Source organism: Rhinatrema bivittatum, chromosome 7, assembly GCF_901001135.1.
Source record: "Rhinatrema bivittatum chromosome 7, aRhiBiv1.1, whole genome shotgun sequence".
NCBI lineage: Eukaryota > Metazoa > Chordata > Amphibia > Gymnophiona > Rhinatrematidae > Rhinatrema > Rhinatrema bivittatum.
This window is the reverse complement of record NC_042621.1, coordinates 234,008,892-234,035,414: the sequence shown is the minus strand read 5'-3', so window position 1 is coordinate 234,035,414 and position 26,523 is coordinate 234,008,892. Positions and strand designations below refer to the sequence as shown.

At 46.5% G+C, this 26,523-nt stretch overlaps 1 protein-coding gene across 2 annotated transcripts in view; it reads right to left on the bottom strand.

Annotated features, from left to right (window-relative positions):
• Positions 1-26,523, bottom strand: part of CFAP46 (cilia and flagella associated protein 46) — an 831,934-nt gene that overhangs the window by 667,532 nt on the left and 137,879 nt on the right. For both annotated transcript variants that reach the window (XM_029609979.1, XM_029609980.1), the window contains exons 11-12: positions 21,161-21,259; positions 9,496-9,686 (exon numbers count right to left, since the gene is read on the bottom strand). In XM_029609979.1, the coding sequence (XP_029465839.1) occupies positions 9,496-9,686; positions 21,161-21,259 (290 nt within the window). The remainder of the gene's footprint in view (positions 1-9,495; positions 9,687-21,160; positions 21,260-26,523) is intronic.

Below are 26,523 nucleotides of genomic sequence, written 5' to 3'. Positions count from 1 at the left end.
CCTTGGAATTCTTGAACGTCGCCATCAGATCCATGCAGGGCGTGTCCCACTGGGCACAGATGATCTGAAAAGCTTTGTCCGCAAGCTCCCACTCTCCTGGATCTAGACAATGTCGACTGAGAAAGTCCACGTGAACGTTTTCTACCCCAGCAATGTGAGAGGCCGCTATGCTGACTAAGTTCTGCTCCGACCATGCGATCAGCAGACGAGCTTCCAACGCCACTGGTTGACTCCTGGTTCCACCCTGACGGTTGATGTAAGCCACCGTGGTCGCATTGTCAGAGAGAACTCTGACTGACTTTCCTCGGAGAATCGTCAGGAACGCCTGCAGTGCCAATCTCACTGCTCTGGTCTCCAGACGACTGATGGACCATCGGGCCTCCTCCTGGGACCACTGCTCCTGCACCGACATCCGCAGGCAAACCACCCCCCAACCGAACAGGCTGGCATCCGTAGTGACCACCGTCCAGTCCGGAATCACCAAGGGGACTCCATGCCGTAAACTGTCCGGGAACAGCCACCACTCCAGACTGTACCGAGCGGGCTCCATCAGAGGTAAAGGGATATTAAACTGCTCTGAAACCAGATTCCATCGGGAGAGCAACGCTGAATGTAAGGGCCGCATATGAGCGAAAGCCCACGGAACCAATTCCAAGGTCAAGGTCATGGATCCCAGGACTTGCAAGTAATCCCAGACCTTCGGGACTTGCTTGGACACCAAGGCTCACACCTGACCTTGTAGATTGACCATACGTTCCTCCGTTAGGGACACTGTTCCTTGATGCATGTCGAACAAAGCTCCCAAAAACTCCAATAACTCAGATGGTACTAAATTACTTTTGGACATGTTGACAACCCAGCCGAGGAAGCTCAGCAATTGAAGGACTCGGCTTATCGCCTCCTTACAAAGCAACTCCGATTTCGCTCGAATCAGCCAATCGTCCAGGTACGGGTGTACAAAAACCCTTCCTTTCGGAGTTGGGCTGCAACCACCACCATAATCTTGGTGAATGTCCTGGGCGTGGCAGAGCCTGGAATTGGTAATGATATCCCAAGACGGAGAACCTCAGGAACCGCTAATGATCGTCCCAGATCCCGATGTGTAGATATGCCTCCGTGAGATCCAGGGATGCAAGAAATTCCCCCTGTCGGACCGACGCAATGACAGATCTTAATATTTCCATCCAGAAGCGGGAAATCCGAAGGCATCTGTTGACCCACTTGAGATCGAGGATGGGTCGTAAAGTACCCTCTTTCTTGGGCACCATGAAGTAAATGGAGTACCGGCCTCTTCGCCGCTCTGCCGGTGGCACCGGCACAATGGTGCCGAGGTCAAGAAGGCGCTGCAGAGTCTCCTGTACCGCCCGGCGCTTTTTTGCATGACTGCATGGAGAGACCAGGAACCACTGATGGGGCCGGTGTGCAAACTCTAACGCATAACCGTGTCTTATCACTGAGAGCACCCACTGATCCGAAGTGATTTTGGCTCACTCCTCTTGAAACAATCTGCCTCCCACCATGGGAACCGAGGAATGGACCGGTCGCCCATCATTGTGAAGGCTTACCACCCGGCGTGCCCTGGTTGGTGCCAGGCCTACCGAAATGTCGTCCCCGAAAGGACTGAGCTTACGTCTGCTGCCTGTTGGCATTGAGTCGAAAGGAAGAAACTGACCCCCGAGAAGTCCGACTTCCTCTAAAGCGAGACCTAGAAGCAAAAGAACCTCTCGACTTCGGCCTATCCTCCGGCAAACGATGCACCTTATTCTCACCCAAGGACTGAATAAGATCCTCCAGCTCTTTCCCAAAGAGCAGCATGCCCTTAAATGGCAAAGAGCCAAGCTGAGATTTAGATGACACATCCGCCGCCCAGTTGCGTAACCACAGCAGACGTCATGCTGACACTGCTGACACCATGGTTCTGGCCGATGTGCAGAGCAAATTGTAAATGGCATCCGCACTGTAGGCAATCACTGCTTCAAGTCACCTCCTCCTGAGATAGCGACTTGTTAGCCAGGAGCTGCTGCACCCAATGCAGACCTGCCCTCAAAGAAAAATTGCTACACATCGCCGCACATATCCCAAGCGCGGAGACTTCGAAGATCTTCTTGAGCTGGATCTCCAGCTGGATCATCCAGCTGGATCCTGTAAGTCCACCTGGATGGTGGTCTTCTTCATGACCGCAGCCACTGCTGCATCCACCTTAAGGACTCTTAAAAGTTCCAAAGCCTCCTCAGGCAGAGGATAGAGCTTATCCATCGCCTTCGCCACCTTAAGGCCCAAGTCCGGAGTGTCCCATTCTTTGAAGAGCAAATCCATGGCCAAAAAATGAAAGGGGAATGACGAAGGAGGACCCCGCAGACCCAGCACCACAGGGTCCGTAGACCCTAGCCGAGACTCCTCCTGGGGAAGCTGAATGCCTAACTCCCCCAAAATAGCCAGAATGAGTGGGCCCAATTCTTTTCTCCTAAAGAGATGGATCACCTTCGGGTCATCTCTGTCCGCTCCATGGGACCCTCGCAGTCCAACCTGCAGCTGATCGGCCTCCCCCTCAACTCCCCTCGGGGGCTGGGAAGGCAACTCCCAGTCATCCTGGTCCTCCGATTCCGTGGAGGAATCTGGATCCTTCAACGGGGTCCGCAAGTTGAGGGGCCGCTGCCCAGACGATAGATCCTGGTCCAGGGTGGTCCTTAGGCCACTGAGAGTCCTAAGGCCGACTGGGAGTCCAAAACAAGGGCCTCTTTTACTCGCCTTCCGAGCCATAAAGGCTTTATGCATTAAAAGAATAAAATCTGACGAAAAAGAGGACTGCGAGGATGAATCATCCGTATCCCCTGCAGGTACATTCCCAGCACCATGCTGTCCAAGACTCGCGGGCCTGACCTGCTCAGGGACCCCTGGCTGCGGCGATAAACTCGGCGGGAGATCCTCCTCCCCTTGCGCTGCCTGCGCTGCTGAGGCCGCAGACATCAACGGAGCTAAAATGGCGCTCGTGCCAGAAGCCGCTCACCCCAGCAAACCAAAAATGCCGCCCATTCCCGCGCTTCACGGGAACAGGTCAGAAACCGAGGGCGGCAGCTCCCCGAAGGCTCCGTGACCATTTGGACCCTAAGAACGACCCTTCCCGGGGTCGTGGAGGATCCCTCTCCCCCTGAAATGCAAGTCGCACACAAACTGTCACGCGACAAGCGTGCTGGTGCGGCACTGCAGGCCCGACATGCGACCCAACGCGGCATTGCTCAAATGAGAAACAAAAACTAAGGCCACCCCCCCCCCCCCTCCCCCCGAAAACACGGTGAAACGGCTCAAAATTACCCCCACCATGATCGGAAGGGAAGGGAGAATCGAGCCGCTCCAGAGAACTTTTTTTTTTTTAAACAAATACTTGCCCGATAGCCTCTGGGTCCTGGACCTACTGGGGGGAGTGAGCCGGGCTCCCTGGTTTCACCCCCAGTAGTTGTTCAAGCTGGCAATCCGATCCTCAAATCTATGTCTCAGCTGCCTCTGAAACCAGGGGGGGGATGGTCCCCTCAGGACCTCACAACCCTCTTGGAGGCGGGAGACTCTGACCTGCAGGCAGTCACTGCGGTGCCTCTCCTGGAAATTATTATTATTATTATTATTTTTTAAATACCTGACTAACTAACACTGTCCTAAAATCTAGGTTAGGCCCTCACCATCAGCCGGAGATAGAAGAATACTGCCAGACTGAAGGTGGCAATACAAAAGTTGTAGGATCCACAAGCAACAGGAAATAGTGATAAATACTATAGTAATATAAATCCTGTAAGCAACAGGAAATAGTGATAAATACTATAGTAATATAAATCCTGTAAAATGTATGAGTGGGAGAGTAAAAGCTCAAAGTGACCTCATACGAAATGCCCGAAGGCTACAAGCTTGAACAAGCTTTCAGTGGCAAGGGCCTTTTTTAATCATTGGTCACTGTGAGCTATTTTTTGGGGAATGCTTCCGTGTCTGGAGCTGTACCATCTATATGCTATATGCATTGATTTTAGGAACGCTTCCGTACCTGAAGCTGTACCATCGATATATACTTATCTTGATAAGTACATAGATAAGTACAAGATAAGTGTCCTGTGCACGCGATACAGTAAATAAAAATATTTAAATTAGGGCCCGCGGTAAAAAGAGGCGATAGGGACTCTAGCGCATCCCTAGCGCCTCTTTTTGGACAGGAGCGGCGGCTGTCAGCGGATTTGACAGCCGACGCTCAATTTTGCCGGCGTCGGTTCTCGAGCCTGCTGACAACCATGGGTTCGGAAACCGGACACCAGCAAAATTGAGCATCCGGTTTTCAACCCGCGAGCCGCGGGCTGATTTTACTTTTTTTTTTTTTACTTTTTAACTTTTTTTAACTTTTGGGACCTCTGACTTAATATCGCTATGATATTAAGTCGGAGGGTGTACAAAAAAGCAGTTTTTACTACTTTTCTGTACACTTCCCTGGTGCCGGCAGAAATTAACGCCTACCTTTGGGTAGGCGCTAATTTCTTAAAGTAAAATGTGCGACTTGGCTGCACATTTTACTTACTGTATCGCGCGGGAATGACTAATAGGGCCATCATCATGCATTTGCATGTTGCGGGCGCTATTAGTCTCGGGAAGGGGGGGGGGGGGGGTTGGACACGCGTTTTCGACGCACTATTACCCCTTACTGAATAAGAGGTAAAGCTAGCACGTCGAAAACTAGCATCCAAACGCGGGTTAACAGTGCGCTCCGTTGGCCTGACAGTAAGGTCAGACAACAGGGAATAAGTCTAAGTTATAGCCCCAGAGTTCATTGCGGTGGCTCAGGGGTAGATTCTCTGGCAAAAATATTCCCATCTTTTAAATTACATTATAAACCTAGCTTGTATCGGGTGAGGAAAAAGCATCTCAAGTGTCAGCACAGGGGGGGGGGGAAGGGAATCAGGAATCTGTGATGGGAGAAAAGGAGGGAGAAGAGAAGAAGTTCTGTGACTGAGGAACAGGGGGAGAGGATTAGGAGGCATTGAGAGGTATCTTCTAGGGCCTAAGGGAAAGGGAGAGATAGGAAGGATCAGAGATTCCTGGATCTGGGAGTCAGAATGCATTATCAAAAGATAATTGGGGTGGGGGGGGGAGAAGAGGATGCATTGGAAGGAGTGAGGAGGAGGCAGGTTCCATTACTGTGCTCCTATCCTCTCTTTTGCATCTCCCCTCTAATCTGTCACCCAGTCTGACACAGACACCACACCCACATACCCAAAACTAATCCCTTCTTTTTCACACACAAAATCACTACCTCCCTTCCCTTCTCTCTCTCACACAGACACACACCCTTCAGCTGATCCCCATTCAATCCCTCCTAACCTCCTCAAAATGATCCCCTTTGCTCTGTCTGCTGCAGGCTCACTCTTCTCCTGTTCCCTGTAAATTGCCTGGGAGGGGATGGATCAGGATGCAGAGAACTGTTCTCTGCTGAATGAGATTCAGCACAGCTGTAAGACAATACATTTTCAGTCAGTCTGCTGCCCCCGGATTTTTGCTGCCCAATGCACAAGCCTACTGTGGCTATTGGCACAACCAAACCTGTATGTGCATGCATGTGCTTGCGCATACTTTCCTCTCCCAAGGATGCCTCCTCTCTCTGCATGTAAAAGTATACATGTAGTGGCAGTATGTGCAAATGTTTATGTGCAGAGAGGGCAGGTAATTTTCAAAGAGCCCATTTCCATGTGTAAAATAAAAGCACGAAAATGGTTTACAAAATTGCCTTCCCTAGGCTGAGATGTAATTTGTTTTGCATAGCATGATTTTAGTTATTTCTTCAAAGTGTTAAAGAACCAATCACGATTGGGTTGATCTTCAAGTGAAAATCCATTCTATACAAATCAAATCTCTAGAATCAAACAAAAAATATTGTATTTACTATATATATGTGCAACAATATGGGGTGGATTTTCAAAGGATTACGTGCGTAACCGAGAAAACCCGCTCCTGCGACATGCGAAAGCCCCGGGACGCGTGTATGTCCCGGGGCTTGAAAAAATGGGCGGGGAGTGGCGTGGCCAGAGGCCTCTCCACTGCCGCTGGGCCCGGGGATTGCACGCTGGCCGAGTGGCAGGTGTAAATAAAAAAATAAAGGTAGGGGGGATTTAGGTAGGGCTGGAGGATGGGTTAGATAGGGGAAGGGAGGGGGAAGTGAGCAGGGGGGCAGAAGGAAAGTTCCCTCCAAGGCCGCTCCGATTTCGGAGCGGCCTTGGAGGGAACGGGGAAAGCCATCGGGGCTCCCCCTAGGGCTCGGCGCAGGCAAGGTGCACAAGTGTGCACGCCCTTGCGTGCGTCAACCCCGGATTTTATAACATGCGTGCGGCTGCGTGCGCATGTTATAAAATCTGGCGTAGATTTGTGAGCACCGGGTTGCGCGCACAAATCTACACCCTCGCACATCTCTTAAAATTCGGTCCTATATATTCAAGATACCTTCAAATCTTACATCTCAACAGCACCTTGCAGTGCGGGGAAACCCTTTCATCGTTTATCTCACAAATCCTTTTTGAAAAAGAAGGGAAATCCCCTGATGCAGAGAGTGGACAAAGATGTCTCTCAAAATGTTACGAGCGCGACCTCTGGCAGCTGTAGGGACCGAGGGCTTGGGGTCTTCGGATCCCGTTATGACCTGAGGGCACGGTGGCCTTCAGGTCATGTTACGAGTACGACCTCCAGCAGCTGTACACTCCGAGGCATGGAGGCACGGTCATCTCTAAAGCTGGTGATGTGAGCCCTTGGGCCACGGCATGACCCAGGGAGGAGCCCCAAGCCATACCGCGGGAGGTGAGCTGGTACGAGCATGGGTAATGAAAGCAGGACAAGGCTGAAGCAAGGACTAGGGTACAAGGTCTGACCCTCAACTGGACCTGCACGCCCCAGGATGACCAACAATGCAATGTTGATTGATGAACAGTCCTCCGACCGTTCCAAGCCCTTTCGGACCAGCCGCTGGGTACGGCAATAGGCGGCAGGCCGGACAGAGTACTAGGGCAGAAAGGGGCCTTGAAACACAGAAGACTTTGGACTAGGACTGAAGTGAAGACACTGTAAACAAGGACTGAGGTGAAGACACTGTAGACGAAGGCTGGAGGAAAGACATCATAGACGAGGACTGAAGCAAGACACCACTGACGAGGACTGGAGCGAAGACATCATGGACGAGGACTAAAGCGAAGACATCGTAGATGAGGGCTGAAGCGAGACATTGTAGATGAGGGCTGAAGCGAGACATTGTAGGTGAGGGCTGAAGCGAGACACTGTAGATGAGGGCTGAAGCAAGACACTGTAGATAAGGGCTGAAGCAGGATCAAGAGCTGGTGCGAGTCTGAGAAGCAGCACGCCCTACACAGTCCACCCGCAGGACTGGTCGCGGACCACGCTGGGCTTGAGGCAGAACTCCAGGAGGAATAGTGGAAACTGATACTGGAACATGACAAGGCAACTGCAGAGACATGCACTGGAGTGCGCCCTACACAGCCCCCCACGGGACTGGTTGCAGACCACGCCGGACTCAGGGCAAGTTCAAACAGAGACTTGATATGGATTTCACGCAGGTTGCAATAGGCTCTGAAGACAAGGGACAACTCTGAAGCAGGATTCAATTCTCAAGGATTAAAAACAACGGACTGAAGCAGGAGGTCTTCCAGAGGGTTGTGCTGTGGAGATGAGGATGACCTTGTACCGTGGGAATGGTCACGGACCATGACAGCGGTACGCCAGGAAGGTGGACATCTGGGAACCAAGGCATGGAGGCAAAGACAGAGGCAAGGACATCAGGAACATTGAAACCACAGAAGACCTGGATGAAGAACATCTGGAACACGGAGACGTCTGAAGACCTGGACGAAGAACATCTGGAACATGGAGATGACTGAAGACCTGGACGAAAGACATCTGGGACATGGAAATGAAGCTGTCAAAGCAGAAGACCACGGAGGACCTGGACCGGTCAAAAGACACAGACGACTGTGGAACCCGATCCGAAGGCCTAGAAGAACTGAAGCAAGGCCCTTTTTCAGGGATGAAGCAGGAAGTCATCATCAGAAGGAGCCAGCAACACTTCCTTAGGCGTGCCGGCGCCTAAGGAAGGCTGAAGCAGGAAGAAGCACCATGGACAGCAACGCCCAGCCTCGCAAAGCAAGGAGGAGCAGGCAGGCCACAGGACGGCCTCCTGCCATCCAAGAAGGACCTCAGCGATGACGCCGTGGTTCCCTGCCGCGAAGACAGGTCAGTGGCGGCTCCATACCGCAGAGGAGGCGGACAAGCACGGCCTCCAGGTCGCGGGTCTCGGCGGCGGCTCAGGGCTGCATGGGATCCAACGTGGGTATCGGCAGAGGCGGCTGCTCGGCGGGGCCAGTCCTGCCGAGCAGGGCAGGAACCTCTGAGGCCTCCGGGCTGCAGGAAACGAGGTCGGCGGCGCCCGACCGCGCTGGAGAACCAGGTGGGTGGAGAGGCCTGCTCGCAGAGAGTAGCTCCGCGGGCAGGAATCGTAACACAAAACACTGATTAGCATTGGGTTCCTGGCCCAGTTTGCCTCAAAGATACATTTATAAACTGTTTTTATGTGCAGTTATTTAAAAAAGAAAACATTTGGGAGACCGATGATGAAAGGATTTCCCCACAGCATGAGATGCTGTTGATGTGTAAGATTTGAAGATCTCTTGAAAGTATATTGCTGCATATTTATATAGTAGATAACATTTTCGATATGATCCTAAGATTTGGGTTATATTGTATGGACTTTTAGTTATTTCTTGACAGGATTTATTGTCTTGATAATATTAGTTTTATTTATTGTTGTGCAAATAAGTTTGATTAGTTTCAGAAAGACAGCATAATATTAAAAAAAAAAAGTGTGCTTTTTTTTTTGCATTTAATGTTCAAACTGTTTATTAAAACAAACATCAATATAATGAAAACAATATGGAGCGTACGGTGACACTTCTGCCTGCTACATACAATACAAACAGCAAAATACATTTTCATCATTTTCTCCCCAAAGAAATGGAGTAAAAATGTTTTAATTGGTCTTCTGACTATGCTTTCTGCATGTCTGTCTCCCTTTCCTTCAGTAGAGAAATTTACCCCTACAGTTTCCAACATTTACTTACAAATTAAATTCTTGCAATAGGCACTCTGCTCATACATTTTTTTGAATATGAGTTCTAATTCATTCATGGTTTTAGAAAGAGTTTTGCTAAGCGTGCAAAAAATGCTATACATTAATGCTATACTATCCATAAGGATCATTTCAAACTAGCTAACTACATGAGCTAAATGGCTTCCAACAATTCTTTAATGATGCAAATCTGAAAACAAATTGATTCTCCTATAAGAAACAAATACTTTTCTTCTTTGAAATTGCAATCATATTTTTAACCTAGTGGTCTTAGCATACATTTACTTGAAAGTTGAATTTAAAAATGTTGAAATGTAATACGTAGGAAAACCTTTTTTGCTTACCTGTCAATTTTTTCTAGAATTTCAGCAACAAACAGCAATGGTTTTCTTAAATGTTTGCGTAAATTCTGCTGCAGCAGAGGAAGACATAGATTCCACTGAGTAACACACACCATCTGAGCGATATGAGGATCCTCCAATCGAACTGCATTCTGTAAGGCTAATTCAAGTCTTCTTACGATTATCAATTGGGTCTGTGAAAATCAACACCACAGTTATAGTTTTTATGCACGCATAAAAACAAAAAATGTTTGCCACTAATGTAATGCTATCCCTAAAGATATTATCATATATTACCTATATATAGAGAGTTGTTAGGTACAGTGCCGTAAATTGTTATTATTTATAACTTGTGAAGTTCATGAAAAGCTGACATTAGAATCCACTGTCTGACTTGGATATAACAGTGAACATTCATAATTAGGAAATGCTCACTGGTATAAACAACTGAAAATATGTGACATGCTGTGTACTATGGATTAATAGGTAGGTTGCCACCAGCTTGTTTTCCTGTTTAAGGGACTTATGGTGCACTAAGAAATATATGTTTAGTTTATTAAATTTTCTTAATCGCCCTTATTTAAAAACTCTTAGCACACAGTTCTTAGTGTGTGTATGCCAAAAACGTTTACTATCTATGCAGTAAGTTAGAGGAATATTTATTAAGAGGTCAATATTCAGCTGCAGAGTGGCTAGTTAATTTAGCCAGATAGAGCTATCCGGCTAAATGGGGATATTCAGCGGCATAGCTGCACCGCTGAATATCCTGGCTATCTTAAAGTTAACCAGATAAGTATATACGACTAACTTTAGAACAGCTTTACAGCACGACCAGAGTTAGCTACATAAGTTATATGGCTAACTCTGGCTTACGCAGAAAAGCCTCCCGCCCACCCCTGGAAAGCCCCCAATTTATGCAGCTATAATTTAGCCACATACAGCTGCAGGACACTTGAGACTTTCTCACTTATACGTTATAATTTTTATGCTCAATAAGACCTGTCAACTTAATTGTTTAAGTCTTTTTTTTTTTTTTCTCCTTTATCTTTTGGTCATCAATGTTACAACGTTATTGTTAAATTTTGAACTTATGTACACTGTTCCAAGTTTCATAACCTTGTTCTATGTAATGCCTTTTGGCAATTTTCATGTTCTGTTTCAATGTAAACCGATGTGATCTTTATTTCATATAGGAACACCGGTATATAAAAATCTAAAAATAAATAAATAAATAAATAAATATATCTGGCTAACCATTTAGATGGATAACTTTTCAGTTATCCATCTAAACGGATTTTGACCTCTAAGGTTTTCACCAAAGTTTTGTCTATGGGAAAAAATGCTTAGTCAACAGGATCCTTAATGGCATGCATAGTACATTAACATAGGAAAACCCTGCACTAAACATAGCACTCTTTTAATACCTAGGCTCCAGTTTTCCCATGCTAATTGGCCAAAAGTCACAGAGAATATCCTTTACCATTGCATCAAAAAGTATCCCCTATTCTCTCCATTTGGACACCGACCCCTGCCACTGATATACACATCCTAACATTTACTTCTACACTTAAACACCTTAACTTAGCACTCTCACCTAAACAACCTCCCTAACAACATTCCCCAGCTGTCCAACTATCAGGAGAAAAGTAGCTTATCACCTATTGGCTTGGTTTCCAGTGATAATGTGAGTTACTCAAGAATGTCCTGGGAGAGGTGGGAATGCAAATGGTGGTACTCATCTACATCTTTGTCCCTGTCTAAGGCAGCCAGAGAAATGGACTGATTCATATGAATCTCTGAAATCACTTAGGGCAAAAACAACGGGCACCGTCCGAAGTAGAACCACATCCAGAGTCATACGGAGAAAAGGCTCATGACAGGAAAGAGCCTGCACCTCAGAGAGCTGACGTGCTGATCAGATTACTACTAGAAAAATCTGTCTTCAAGGTAAGCAGCTGCAAGGAAAGATTACATAGTGGTAGAAAAGTCAGACCTTTCAAAAAGTTGAGGACTAAGTTAAGGTCACACAGAGGCACCAGAAGCTGCAACAGGGAGCGAAGATATTTAACTCTCTGCAAAATACAGGACACATCCAGATGGGAAGAAAAAGGTCCTCCAATGACTCTTCCCCTATAATAAGCCAGGATTGCAACTTGAATCTTCAAAGTGCTAAAGGCTAAACCCTTAAGCAAGCTGTCCTGTAAAAAAATCCAAAATCAATGTAATATCCATCTTGAGTGGTTGAGTATCTCGCTCAGAACACCAGGCCTCAAGACCCTCCAAATTCTAACACAGGCTAGAGGACTAGAAAATTTCCAGACCCGAAGAAGAGAGGAAATTACAGCAGGCAAAAAACCTTGCTTCAACAACTGAGTCCTTTCAATGGCCAAACTGTAAGACAGAATCAACCCAGATCATCTTGCAGAAGAGCCCCTGACATAAAGATCCGAGGGGACTGTCCACCAGATGTCTCTGGAGACCGGTGTACCACAGCCTTCGAACCCAGTCCAGATCCAGTTAAAGGACGATATTGGTTTCACTTGTAAACCTTCTGGACCATACTGCCTATCAGAGGCCAGGGGGAAATGCATACAACAGGGTGCTGAGTGGCCACTCCTGAACAAGAGCATTAATGCCCATCGCTTTTGGGTCCTGCCTGCGACTGAAGAAGTGTGGAATCTTCATGTTGGAGTTCACCAACAGGCTTAAATCTGATAATCCCCACTGGTTCACCAAAAGCAGAAGGCCTCGTCTGCCAGCTCCCATTATGCTAGGTCCAAGTTTCTCCAGATGAGGAAATTGGCTCTGTAGTTGTTCCTTCCGGCTATGAAGAGACAAATATGCTTAGGAGAAGTTGCTCTAGCTGCTCGGCAATTCGCCAGCACGTCAACCAAACCACTCGCACTTCCAGTTTGTTGATCTTCCACTGCTGCTTTGCTGCATTCCAGTGTCCTTGCCGCACCAACTCCTGATGATGAGCCCACCCAGAGGCTTACGTCTGCCGTCAGCTCCAGCCAATCCAGTAGTGTCAGGGGAATTCTTTTTCAAAGATGGGCCACCTGTAACCACCAGTTCAACTGGGATCTTCCCTCTAACAGGAGAAACAGCCTCACCGCATAGTTCTTCAACTGCAGACTCTAATAGGAGATTAACAGGCGCTGAAGAAGGCACATATGTGCTCTCTCCAAATGAACCACTTCCAATGCAGTAGCCATCAACCCCCAGACCTGTAATTAAGACCTACACTCGAAAAAACAGGGCTCCACAGGGATCGAACTTCTAGCATCATCGTGTGGAAACGAGACTGCGGCAGGAATACTCTGCCCTGCTTTGCATCAAACTGAACCTCGAGATACTGCAGGGTCTGAGGCGGCTGCAAATCACTCTACGCCAGATTCACCCCTGAGATTAGTTCCTGTAGCAAGGAATCACCCAGTGGGAAGATTATTTTCCACGGTTTTAGTTCGAATCCAGATAGGGGTGAACTAGAATGTCCTCCTTGTGGAAAGCCTTCACTACCACCACCATAACCTAGAGAAAAGATCCCAGGTGCCGCAACCAGCCTAAAAGGCAAAGCTGTAAACCGGTAAGAATGATCCAGAATAGCAAATAGATCACTGAAGTTCCCAACGGATGGGAATATGCATGCAGAATGGTCCGAACATAAGAACATAAGAAATTGCCATGCTGGGTAAGACCAAGGGACCATCAAGCCCAGCATCCTGTTTCGAACAGAGGCCAAACCAGGCCACAAGACCCTGGCAATTACCCAAACACTAAGAAGATCCCATGCTACTGATGCAATTAATAGCAGTGGCTATTCACTAAGTAAACTTCATTAATAGCCGTTAATGGACTTCTCCTCCAAGAACTTATCCAAACCTTTTTTGAACCCAGCTACACTAATTGCACTAACCACATCCTCTGGCAACAAATTCCAGAGCTTTATTGTGCGTTGAGTGAATTTTCCTCCGATTAGTCTTAAATGTGCTACTTGCTAACTTCATGGAATGCCCCCTAGTCCTTCTATTATTCGAAAGTGTAAATAACCGAGTCACATCTACTCGTTCAAGACCTCTCATGATCTTAAAGACCTCTATCATATCCCCCCTCAGCCATCTCTTCTCCAAGCTGAACAGTCCTAACCTCTTCAGCCTTTCCTCAGAGGGGAGCTGTTCCATCCCTTTTATCATTTTGGTTGCCCTTATCTGTACCTTCTCCATTGCAACTATATCTTTTTTAAGATGTGGCGACCAGAACTTTACACAGTATTCAAGGTGCGGTTTCACTATGGAGTGATATAGAGGCATTAATACATTTTCCGTTCTATTAACCATTCCCTTCCTAATAATTCCTAACATTCTGTTTGCTTTTTTGTCTGCTGCAGCACACTGAGCCGACAATTTTAAAGTATTATCCACTATGATGCCTAGATCTTTTTCCTGGGTGGTAGCTTCTAATATGGAACTTAACATCGTGTAACTACAGTAAGGGTTATTTTTCCCTATATGTAACACCTTGCACTTGTCCACATTAAATTTCATCTGCCATTTGGATGCCCAATCTTCCAGACTTGCAAGGTCCTCCTGTAATGTATCACAGTCCGCTTGTGATTTAACTACTCTGAATAATTTTGTATTATCCACAAATTTGATAATCTCACTCATCGTATTCCTTTCCAGATCATTTATACATATATTGAAAAGCACCGGTCCAAGTACAGATCCCTGAGGCACTCCACTGTTTACCCTTTTCCACTGAGAAAATTAACCATTTAATCCTACTCTCTGTTTCCTGTCTTTTAACCAGTTTGTAATCCATGAAAGGACATCACCTCCTATCCCATGACTTTTTAGTTTTCGTTGAAGCCTCTCATGAGGGACTTTGTCAAACGCCTTATGAAAATCCAAATACACTACATCTACCGGTTCGCCTTTATCCACATGTTTATTAATCCCTTCAAAAAATGAAGATTTGTTAGGCAAGACTTACTAACATCCCTGGTAGTCCAGCGGGGTCCTGCGAGGGATTTCTCCCTCAGTGCCATCTGACTTTCGGTCCTGCCTCGATCAAAATGGCGCCAATAGTCTTTGACCTACTATGTCACAGGGGCTACCGGTGCCACTGGTCAGCCCCTGTCACATGGTAGGAGCACAAGATGGCGCCGATGGCCATGTGACAGGGGCTGACCAATGGCACCGGTAGCCCCTGTGACATAGTAGGTCAAAGGCTATCGGCGCCATTTTGATCGAGGCAAGCCCGACGGCATGGAGGGAGAAATCCCTCACGGGACCCCACTGGACCACCAGGGATGTTAGTAAGTCTTGGGGAAGGATCGGGATGGGGGGGGGTTGTATTTAATGTATTAAAGTGAATTTTAATGCTTGGGGTGGGGTTTTTTTAGCTTCGTTTTCCCGTGTCGTTTTTTGGGCCGGTTCCGTTTTTCCCTGTTTAGTTTTTGTTCGTTTTTTCCAAAAAACTAACCGAGGAAAAACGAACTTTACCCCAAAGCGTCCAACTCAAAAAACGAGGCGATAGAAAAAAACGAAGCTCATCACTAATAAGTAGACTCCCTCTCTGCAGTCCCTCAGTATGAAGTATATCCAAGCAAGAAGGAAAGAAAGTATTGGATGGAACAAGGTACCAAAATCAAGAATTAGTAACCTGGGATGAGACAAGACATCCCGAAACAGCAACTTGCAAAAAGAACAATCAGAAACTTCCAAACAGTACTGAATCATATAGGAACTGTGTAGTTGAGCTGGTAGCGTTAGGGTGGGCGTCTGGACTGATCCGTGGTACTATAGGAACGAAAATTAGCAGGTAAGGAATCATTTTCTTTTCCCTGTATGAACCCGGATCAGTTCAGACCCTGGGATGTACCAAAGCTTCCCTACTTAGGGCGGGCCCCAGCTAGCCCAGCTCGCAGTACCTGAGGCCCAAAAGACACAAGGACTGGCGCTTGGAGGTTTAGCCGGTAATGGCGAGCAAAAGTGTGCAAAGACTTCCAAGTAGCTGCTCGACAAATCTCTTGCGGAGACACAGAACGACTTTCTGCCCAATATGCCGCTTGAGCACGGAGCGAATGAGCCCTAATACCCTCCGGAGGGGAAGAACCCGCTCCTATGTAAGCCGAAGAAGTAGCTTCTTTTAACCGCCGTGCAATGGAGGTTTTCGTTGCCTGGTAACCCTTCTTGGGTCCATGCCATAAGACAAACAGATGGTCCGAAAGGCAGAAATCATTCGTCGCCTCCAGATATTCATTTGTCGCCTCCAGATATCGAATGAAGGCACGCTTGACATTGAGTCGCCTGAGCTCCCTGGAATCCTCGTCCGAGAAGAAGGGCAGCTCCACCGACTGATTCAAATGAAAAGTCGAGATGACCTTAGGTAGAAATGAAGATACAGTGGTCAGTGATACTCCCGAGTCCGTGAAACGAAGACAAGGCTTGAATTCCGAAATCCTCCAAGCTGAGGAAATGGACACCAAAAACACCGTCTTAAGCGTGAGATCCTTCAGAGATGCCCTTTTCAAAGGCTCAAAAAGTGGTCCAGCAAGGATCCGAAGAACCAAATTTAAATCCCATGAAGGTGTAAGCGCCTGTGTCGGTGGTTTAACGTGCTTCACACCCCTGAGAAAAGGAACTATGTCCAGATGGGCCGAAAGAAAAGTACCTGGGAGACAAGGAAGGACAGCTCCCAGGGCAGCCACTTGGACCCTCAGAGAATTGTAAGCCAGACCTTTATCCAGACCTTGCTGCAAAAAGAAAAGAATTTGAGGAACAGACGCCTGATGGGGAAGAACCGGTACTGCCTCACACCAAGCTTCAAAAACCTTCCAGACCCGGACATAGCAGATGGAAGTGGAAGTCGTTATAGCCTTGAGAAGCATTACAATCACATCTTCTTGATATCTTTGACATCTCAGCCGGCGCCGTACAAAAGTCAAGCCGCAAGACAAAAGCGATCTGCCTGTTCGAAAAATACGGGACCTTTGTGAAGCAGGTGAGGCAAATGTCCAATCCGAAGAGGACCGTCCACGGCTAGGTGGATAAGGTCCGCGTACCTCGGTCTCCGAGGCCACTCGGCACTACTAGAATAACGGACCCCAATGGTACTCTTATTCTGCGCAGTACTTTCCCGATCGTGGCCACGGCGGGAACACATAGAGTAACAGGCTCTGGAGGCCATGGAAGAACCAGGGCATCCATGCCCTCTGCGCCGTGCTCCCTTCTGTGGCTGAAGAAGCATGGAGCCTTCGCGTTCCTTTGAGTGGCCATGAGGTCGAAGTGGGTAACTCCCCACCTGCCGAAAACGAGATCCACCGCCTCCTGGGAGAGTTCCCACTCTCCTGGGTCTATGCGTTATCGGCTCAGGAAATCCGCTTGGACATTGTCTACCCCAGCTATGTGGGAAGCCGCTATGTGGCGCTCTGCCCAGTCCATGAGGCGGTCTGTCTCCAGAGAGACCTGCCGACTTCTTGTGCCTCCCTGGCGATTTATCTAAGCCACTGTGGTTGCGTTCTCCGAGAGCACCCTGACGGCTCTGCCCTGAATCAGAGGAAGAAACCGTCGCAGGGCTAAGCGAACTGCCCTGATCTCCAGTCGATTGATGGACCATGCCGACTGCACTGCTGTCCATTGACCCTGAATTGAGTTCCTCCCACACACTGCCCCCCAACCGGAGAGGCTGGCATCCGAAGTAATCACAATCCATTGGGGAACTTCCAGCTCCACCCCCTGCAGCAAGTGATCCAGGTGGAGCCACCAGGAGCGGCTGTGTCTGGCTACCTCCGGCAGTGGAAGGGGTGCCCAAAAATCCTGGCAGACCAGCTTCCAGCGGGAAAGCAACGCCCTCTGCAAAGGATGCATATGCGCAAAAGCCCACGGGACCACATCTATAGTGGAAGCCATAGTACCCAGGACCTGCAGGTAATCCCACGCGGTCGGGAGTGATAGGCAACAAAATCACTGTAGCTGTGCCAGAAGACTCTGCGCCCACTCTTGTCTGAGGAAGACATTGCCCAGCTTGGTGTTGAAATGGGCCCCTAGGAAGTCGAGCTCCTGCGACGGCACAAGACTGCTCTTGGCAAAGATGACGACCCAGCCGAGAGAGTAAAGAAGGTGTAAAACCTAGTTGACCAACTGCTGACACTAGGCTTCAGACTTCGCTCGGATGAGCCAATCGCCCAAGTACGGGTGGACCAGAATCCAGTCTCTCCAGAGTGCCGCCGCCACTACCATCATCACCTTGGTGAAGGTGCGAGGCGCTGTTGCTAGGCCGAAGGGCAGAGCTTGAAACTGATAATGCTGGCCGAGGATTTTGAAGTGAAGAAACCTTTGATGCTCCGGTAGAATCGGAATGTGGAGATAGGCCTCCATCAGATCCAAGGATGCTAGGAACTCCCCACAATGCACTGCAGCCATGACAGAGCGTAACGTTTCCATTCGGAAATGTGGGATCTTGAGCGCCCTGTTTACCAGCTTGAGATCCAGAATCGGGCGGAAGGAGCCTTCCTTCTTGGGGACCACGAAGTAAACAGAATAACTGCCTGACCCGTGTTCCGGCATCAGAATCAGCCTGATAGCCCCCAAGCCGAGGAGCCGATCCAGCGCCTGGCGCACGATCGTCTGCTTCTTTTGAGGTCCACAAGGAGAGAAGACAAACCTGTCTCTGAGGGGGTCGAGCAAACTCTAAGGCGTAGCCATCTCTTAGAATATCCAGGACCCAACAGTCGGTAGTTATCCTGGTCCACTCCTCGTAGAAGAGAGATAGGCGACCCCCTATCCGAGGAACTGAAGAGTGGACCGGCAAGACTTCATTGGGCAGGCTTGGAAGCTGACCCTTGGGACAAAGCCTCTTGGGATGGACGCTTACCCCGAAAGGAATGAGACCAGGCCTGGGATCGAGAGGAGGGAGGCCTCTTATTAACCGGTCTGGATTGTTGAAAACGTCGCTGACCCAGGAAACGGCTGCGGGTGGCACTGAACATTCTGGTTGGACGAGGCCGATCCTCCGGCAACTTATGAACTTTGTTCTCCCCGAGAGACTTAATCAACTGGTCCAGCTCGTCACCAAATAGTAACTTGCCCTTAAAAGGCAAAGATCCGAGCTGAGCCTTAGAAGAAGCATCCGCAGACCAGTTACAGAGCCAGAGGAGACGTCTGGCTGAGACCGCCGAGACCATGGACCTGACCAGTACTCGTAGAAGATCATAGAGAGCATCCGCCCCATACGCTATAACCGCCTCCAGGCGCTCAGCTTGTTGGGCCTCCTCCGGAGGTAGATCTTGAGCCCCCAGGAGCTTCTGTACACATCTGAGATCTGCTCTCTGCATGAACGAACTACAGACCGCTGCTCGGACACCCAAAGCGGAGACTTCGAAGATCCTCTTGAGATAGACTTCCAGCTTTCTATCCTGAACGTCCCGTAGGGCGGCACCTCCAGTGGCCAGGATGGTGGTCCTCTTCATGACCGCCGTCACGGAAGAATCAACCTTCGTAAGCTTGAGGAGCTCCAGGAAGTCCTCCGGGAGTGGATAAAGTTTATTCATCGTCCTGCCAACCCGGAGGGAAGCCTCCGGAGTGTCCCACTCTCGTGAGAGTAACTCCAAAATCGTGGGATGAGATGGGAATGCCTTGGCCGGAGGTTGAAGGCCTGTTAGGATGGGGTCTCCACGCTTATTCCCCGTCTGTGGAATCTGAATCTCCAGAACCGGGTCAATGTCCAATTCCTGCACCACATGCGGGTTAATGGGCTCCAGCTCGTCCCGCTGAAAAAGGCGCAACACGCGTGGAACATCACCCTCCAATTGCGCCTGGGACCCCGGATCATCCAGATCTGGGTCCCCAAGAGGGTCCGGAGCCGGATTTACGCTCGGGACGACCGAGGACGATACCACCCGAACACGGGAGGGACCCGGAGGGTCCGCTGGTCCCGGATAGCCTCCTGATCCCTGATTATTGACTGGGCCAGTGGTGGCAAGGATGGCACAGGCAGCGGGACCCCCAGCTTGGGCACTGCCTAGGCAAGTAAGCGTTATGCATCAGGATGAACTCTACTGAGAATGGCTCCGGAGGAATCCCGGGGGGGGGGGGGGGGGGGGGGGGGGGGGGGTACGGGCGCGGGAGGTACCCGAGGAGGGTCCACCGAAGGTGCCTCTGTGTCTGGGAGGTGGGCTGGGAGCAAAACCGGCGGGGAGGATGACCAGCCAAAATCTCCAATCTCCTCATGCTGAGGAGACTGATTCCCCTGCCGACAAAATGGCCACCGTTCCCGCGTGAGTCGGGGACGGGGCCGGCCTCCCAGAGTCAGATCGCACATGGCCACGGGATGAAGCACCTCGGGGGTCCTTCCCCACCGGGGAGACACCTCGAGCAAAGTCCCACCCGGGAGAGCCGCAAAGCGAGCTCTCCACAAGTGCAGCATCGCAGAGACCGCAGCATGGGGGAAGGCGCCGGCACACTGAGAAAAAAGTTATACCCCCGAAAACTGCCGGGAGACGGCAGAAGGAGCGCCCAAGGACTGACTGAAAAAGGATGCACCAAGCTAAAAGTTTTTAGTAACCTACATAAGCACATTAATGTTAAAATCAAACTGCCTAATTTGTTCCTAACAATCAGGTTTAACTTACACATCTAGTTTATTATTTTAAATTGTTACCGTACTATGATGGCACACGAGTAATTTGTAATCTATACCACCCATATTTCTCTTTATCGTGCCCTTCTGTAAACCGTTGTGATGGTATTTAACTTAACGACGGTATAGAAAATTTTTAAAATAAATGAAATAAATAAATAAAGGCTCCAACCTCAAGCGCGAGACAAGGCACTTAAACTTATTTATTGCTGCTTGTTTTTTTTTTTTTTTTTTTACAAGACAGAGGAATGACGCCTCTCTGTCTGTGCTGCCCTGAGGCAAAAACGACCTCTCAGGGCAGCCGGTCGGGCCAACGGGGGAGAGGTTGGACCACCAACTTTCACCCCTCCAGAAAAGCAATGGGAAACCTGAAATTGAAAAGTACAGAAAGTAAAAAATTCCCCCCAACAGACAAAAGTTTACAAAAACCTGATAAATGAGCCAGCATCAGATCAGTCTGCAAGCTGAAGCAGTGGGAGAAGGAAGCAAAGGAGTCCCTCACGCTCTTTTCTGGTTTTGTTTTTTTGTAAATTAAACTTGATCCATCCACAGTAGAGAGAAACAGCAAGAAAGGAAAACTATTCTCTCAAACCAAAGGGGGAACCGCAGGTGCAACCCTCATCTGCTGAGTCAGGGGAAATACTGAGGGACCGCAGAGAGGGAACCTACTTATATATGGGTGTCCTCTCAGAATTTTGCTCTGACTCCATCTGCTAGAAGGGGGAGATAACCCAGGGTCTGGACTGATCTGGGTACGTACAGGGAAATAGTTTTTAAAATTCTTGAGATGTATGCTAGGCTGTTTCAGGCAGTATTTCATTGGAGTAAATTGAGGCAATGCAACAATGTCAAATGTCCAATTTACAGAACTTGCATACAGTATTTACAGGGGGGTCAGTCAACAAGGATTTCTTCTTGCTGTTTCATAAACAATATTAAAAAAAATATTTACAATATAATAAATTACATTTTCTAACTTTCTCAAACGATACTAAATTTATCATATAAATTCAGACAAAAAAAATACCTCAATGGCACTCTTTGTGTAGTTTGGGATTGCACTGCCAAGTTTCTGAACGTCATGTACACATTCCAGACATTCAATCTCTATCAGTTTTCTTGGATCCTAAAAGTATAAATAGATTTATAGGGAAATCATTCACTACTTTAGTATAATAATTAATATCTTCCCATTTTCATAGAAGAGATTAGAAATGTATTGAGCTACTTAAAAATCAAAACAGTTTGGTGAACTAAAAAGAGACTGTATTTACTGTCATTAACACTTTTATGTTATTTTGTAAGATTAGTAATATCCGTGATCACTTAGGGCCAGATTCACTAGGATTTTTGTTTTTCCCCATAGACACAGAATGAAAGAAGAGATATTCAGTAGTCTTGCAGGGTTATAAACAGGCAGGATTCCCAGGATACTAGAATGAATATTCATGACACACATTTGCAGATTTTAGTTACCATATTTCCCTTCCAGAATAAAATTTCATTATTCCTATTCTACATAATCGTAACAGTGAGCTTATCCAACACTGCTTGCTCTCTTGGAGCCTGATATAAAAAAAAACATGAGTAAAATTTGTGCACTGAATATCAGCATACATTTTCTTTATGCATGTGCAAAAAAAAGAATTAATCCCAATGCAGGAAGCTAATCGTATGCAAAAAAAAAAAAAAGTTTAATAATGTAAGATATGCCATGCTAGGTCAGACCAAGTTTTGTCAAACCCAGCATCCCATCTCCAGCAGTGGCCAGTAAGGGTCACAAGTACCCCACAGATCCAAAATAAAGTACCGTAGATCTATTTCTTGCTCACTCCCATGGAAAGTGATATTTTTCTATAGTCTACTAACTAGTACTGCTTTATGGACTTTTCCTCCAGGAACTTGTTCAAAAACTCTCTTAAACCCACTATGCTAGTCGCCTTGACTATGCCTTTTGGCAACAGATTTCATGGTTTGATAATATATTGCCTGAAAATACTTTCTACAATTTGTTTTAAATCTGCTGGTTGTTAGTTACTTAGAGTATCCCTTTGTTTTAGTCCAGAATTTGGGAGTATATACAGACCCTTCTTTATCCCTTCAACCTCATTTTAGCACATTAGTTACTATAAAATGTGCCTCTTATTCACTTTAAAACCTCTTTTCAATTACTGAGATTGCCATACAGTGACCCAATCTTTAATTTTATCTACTCTTGATTGTAATGTACAGTTCCTAGTCCAGCAAATTTCATATCTAAAAAGTGTATAATTAATACAAAATTTTGCGGTGTGCCTAGTTTCAGGCTCAGCCTGAAAGGAGCACATAACTCTGGTTGTAGCCACCTTACACTGGCTTCCAATTAAATGGCAAATACAATTCAAGGCCTTAATCTTAATTTTCAAAGCCCAAAGGAACTTAGTTCCTCCTTGTATTTCATCAGCAATTCAGTCTTACCAACCGAGATGCCTTTACGCTCATCTACCCTATGTCTTTTAGAAGTGCCCTCTATAAGAGAAGCACAACTAACAGAAGCTAGAAATCAGTTCAAAATTGCAGGACCTACAATGTGGAATTATCTCCCTCCCTGAAGACATCAGGGCCGAAAAGTACATGTTACGTTGTTGAAAGACTCTTAAAGCATATTTTTTCTCATTAGTTTTTCCCTCTTAATTCAAGCTTAGTTGAACAATGGTTGCTACTTCAATTATTTAGGAAATAGTTGGGGTTTTTTTAGGCTGTAATGAAGCTATTATTTATGATGTTAGTTTGGAAAATTGGATGGTTAGTTTACTTTATGTTAGTTTGGTCAGCCTATTTTTGTTTTATTTGTATTTGTTATATGTTTTGTTTACGATTGTGAACATATTGTCATCTACTAAGAGTTGTGGATTGGTGGCATATAAATGATTTTAAGTAACTAAATAAATAATTTGAAAGGGTAAGTAACTATTCCCTATTTACTCATTCCACCCACTCATGATTTTATAAACTTCTGTCATGTTCCCTCTCAGCCTAAAGGCTAAAAGTTGTGAAGGATCAAAGAAAACATACTTTATACCCTGAAACCTCACAACACAATACAGGGATAATGCAATACAAAAGTAGCACCTAGCTGCAGAAACCTTGGCCTCAGTATCATAAGAACATAAGAAATTGCCATACTGGGTCAGACCAAGGGTCCATCAAGCCCAGCATCCTGTTTCCAACAGAGGCCAAAACCAGGCCACAAGAACCTGGCAATTATCCAAACACTAAGAAGATCCCATGCTACTGATGCAATTAATAGCAGTGGCTATTCCCTAAGTAAAATTGATTAATAGCCATTAATGGACTTCTCCTCCAAGAACTTATCCAAACCTTTTTTGAACTCAGCTACACTAACTGCATTAACCACATCCTCTGGCAACAAATTCCAGAGCTTTATTGTGCGTTGAGTGAAAAAGAATTTTCTCCGATTAGTCTTAAATGTGCTACTTGCTAACTTCATGGAATGCCCCCTAGTCCTTCTATTATTCGAAAGTGAAAATAACAGAGTCACATCTACTCGTTCAAGATCTCTCATAATCTTAAAGCCCTCTATCATATCCCCCCTCAGCCGGCTCTTCTCCAAGCTGAACAGTCCTAACCTCTTCAGCCTTTCCTCATAGGGAAGCTGTTCCATCCCCTTTATCATTTTGGTTGCCCTTCTCTGTACCTTCTCCATCATAACTATATCTTTTTTAAGATGCGGCGACCAGAATTGTACACAGTATTCAAGGTGTGGTCTCACCATGGAGCGATATAGAGGCATTATGACATTTTCCGTTCTATTAACCATTCCCTTCCTAATAATTCCTAACATTCTATTTGCTTTTTTGACTGCTGCAGTCACTGAGCTGACGATTTTAAAGTATTATCCACTATGATGCCTAGATCTTTTTCCTGGGTGGTAGCTCCTAATATGGAACCTAACATCGTGTAACTACAGCAAGGGTTATTTTTCCCTATATGCAACACCTTGCACTTGTCTACATTAAATTTCATCTGCCATTTGGATGCCAGATCTTCAAGTCTTGCAAGGTCCTCCTGCAATGTATCACAGTCTGCTTGTGATTTAACTACTCTGAATAATTTTATAACATCTGCAAATTTGATAACCTCACTCGTCGTATTCCTTTCCAGATCATTTATATATATATTGAAAAGCACCGGTCCAAGTACAGATCCCTGAGGCACTCCACTGTTTACCCTTTTCCACTGAGAAAATTGACCATTAATCCTACTCTCTGTTTCCTGTCTTTTAACCAGCTTGTAATCCACGAAAGGACATCGCCTCCTATCCCATGACTTTTTAGTTTTCGTAGAAGCCTCTCATGAAGGACTTTGTCAAACGCCTTCTGAAAATCCAAATACACTACATTTACCAGTTCACCTTCATCCACATGTTTATTAACCCCTTCAAAAAAATGAAGCAGATTTGTTAGGCAAGACTTCCCTTGGGTAAATCCATGTTGACTATGTTCTATTAAATCATGTCTTTCTATATGCTTTACGATTTTGTTCTTGAGAATAGTTTCCACTATTTTTCCTGGCACTGAAGTCAGGCTCACTGGTCTATAGTTACCCGGATCGCCCCTGGAGCCTTTTTTAAATATTGGGGTTACATTAGCCACCCTCCAGTCTTCAGGTACAATGGATGATTTTAATGATAGGTTACAAATTTTAACTAATAGATCAGAAATTTCATTTTTGAGTTCCTTCAGAACCCTAGGATGCATACCATCCGGTCCAGGTGATTTGCTACTCTTTAGTTTGTCAATCTGGCCTACTACATCTTCCAGGTTCACAGTGATTTCGTTCAGTTCGTCTGACTCATCACCCCTGAAAACCATCACCCCTGAAAACCATCAGAAACTGCTTACTCTTTTTTGTGTAATATGAGCTAAATTAAGAAACATTCAATTTTTATATCCCTTAAACAAAACATCATGATTCATAAAAACAAGTTTTAAAAGGAATTCCCAATTGTCATGGGGTAGGAGCCCTTGCACTGAGATGAGATTGGTGCTACCCAACTGGTAGCCCAGCTGGGCTCCCATCATCCTTAGGCAGACTCGACGGAACTGGACCAGGTCTGAGCTTCACCTATACCAGCCTCCTGCCCTGCAGGTTAAACCCTTGGATTTAGAGGCCAGCAGGACTTAGGCGAGGGTCCCTTGACAGAAATAATCAAGAAACAGGTGCAGGTCAGGGCAGATGAAAGACTCCAGGCAATGATTGGGGCAGGAGAGATCAGACGGCATCAGGATCCAGGCAAAGGACAAAGCACAAGGGTCAGCCGAAAGAAGAGCAGGGGAGGACTGGGCAATGCAAGGCAAAGCAGTATCAAGATAAGAGCAGAGCAAGGTGAAGACAGGCTGGACAAAGCAAGACAGGATGTGTGAGGCTGGGCAGACTGGACAAAGCAGGCCAGGATGGTACAAAGCTAGACAGGAATAAGGAAAGGTATGGCAGGAACAAAGCAACATGCACTGCAGCAAAGCAAGAGGACCTGTTGCTGAGGCATCAAGCTGCAGTCACAGGAATGTTTAAATGGGGCCAGCGTGTGATGTCATCATTGAGCACCATGGAGGTTTTTCTGCTGCGGGCCCTTTAAACTTCAGCGTGCACCATACACATGCAGCTGAGTGCCCGGGAGGAGAAGGAGGCATAACGGCATCCCTCCCACAAGACAGAGTTGGCGTTAAGGTGAGTGAGGCTGGCTGTGGGGGCGGCTCCACGGTCAGCCAAACATGTCACCTATCTGTGCCAATTGGACTAATAATGTTGCTGAAGTTGGTGCTTCAGACCATAATTCATCTAAAATTTGAGAAATATCAAGGCTATCAAAGGATAGAGGAGATTGCTGATCCCCCAACTATAATTATTTTCCCTTGAGGAAGACAATATATTTTTGAAACTGGTGGGAATGCAGTGGAAGGAACATTAAACATATCATATGGTGAAATACATCTAGCTATAGGAAAATTAATCAAATCAAGTTTCTTACGCCTGGTCATGTTTTTCTAATTTTCACATTCGGTACGTAATATAGTATTGTCTTTTTTTTAATTTAATCTTTATTCAGTTTACTTGAATGTTTACAAGAAAATTGAAGGAAATATGATAAAAGGCAATCAGAGCATATAGAAAAATATTCAATAACATATTTTCTAGCCCAATAAATGGGAGCATATAAAAGAAGTAAACATAAGGAAAAACATCATTTTAGTGAAAAGAGGAAAAATCTATTTAAAAGCCCCTTACTCAAATCATATATTAATATTAGTCTTATCATTCACAAAAGTTTCCAAATGCATGGGATCAGAAAAAGCAAACTTATTCTTCTGTTAAGTAACTAAACACTTA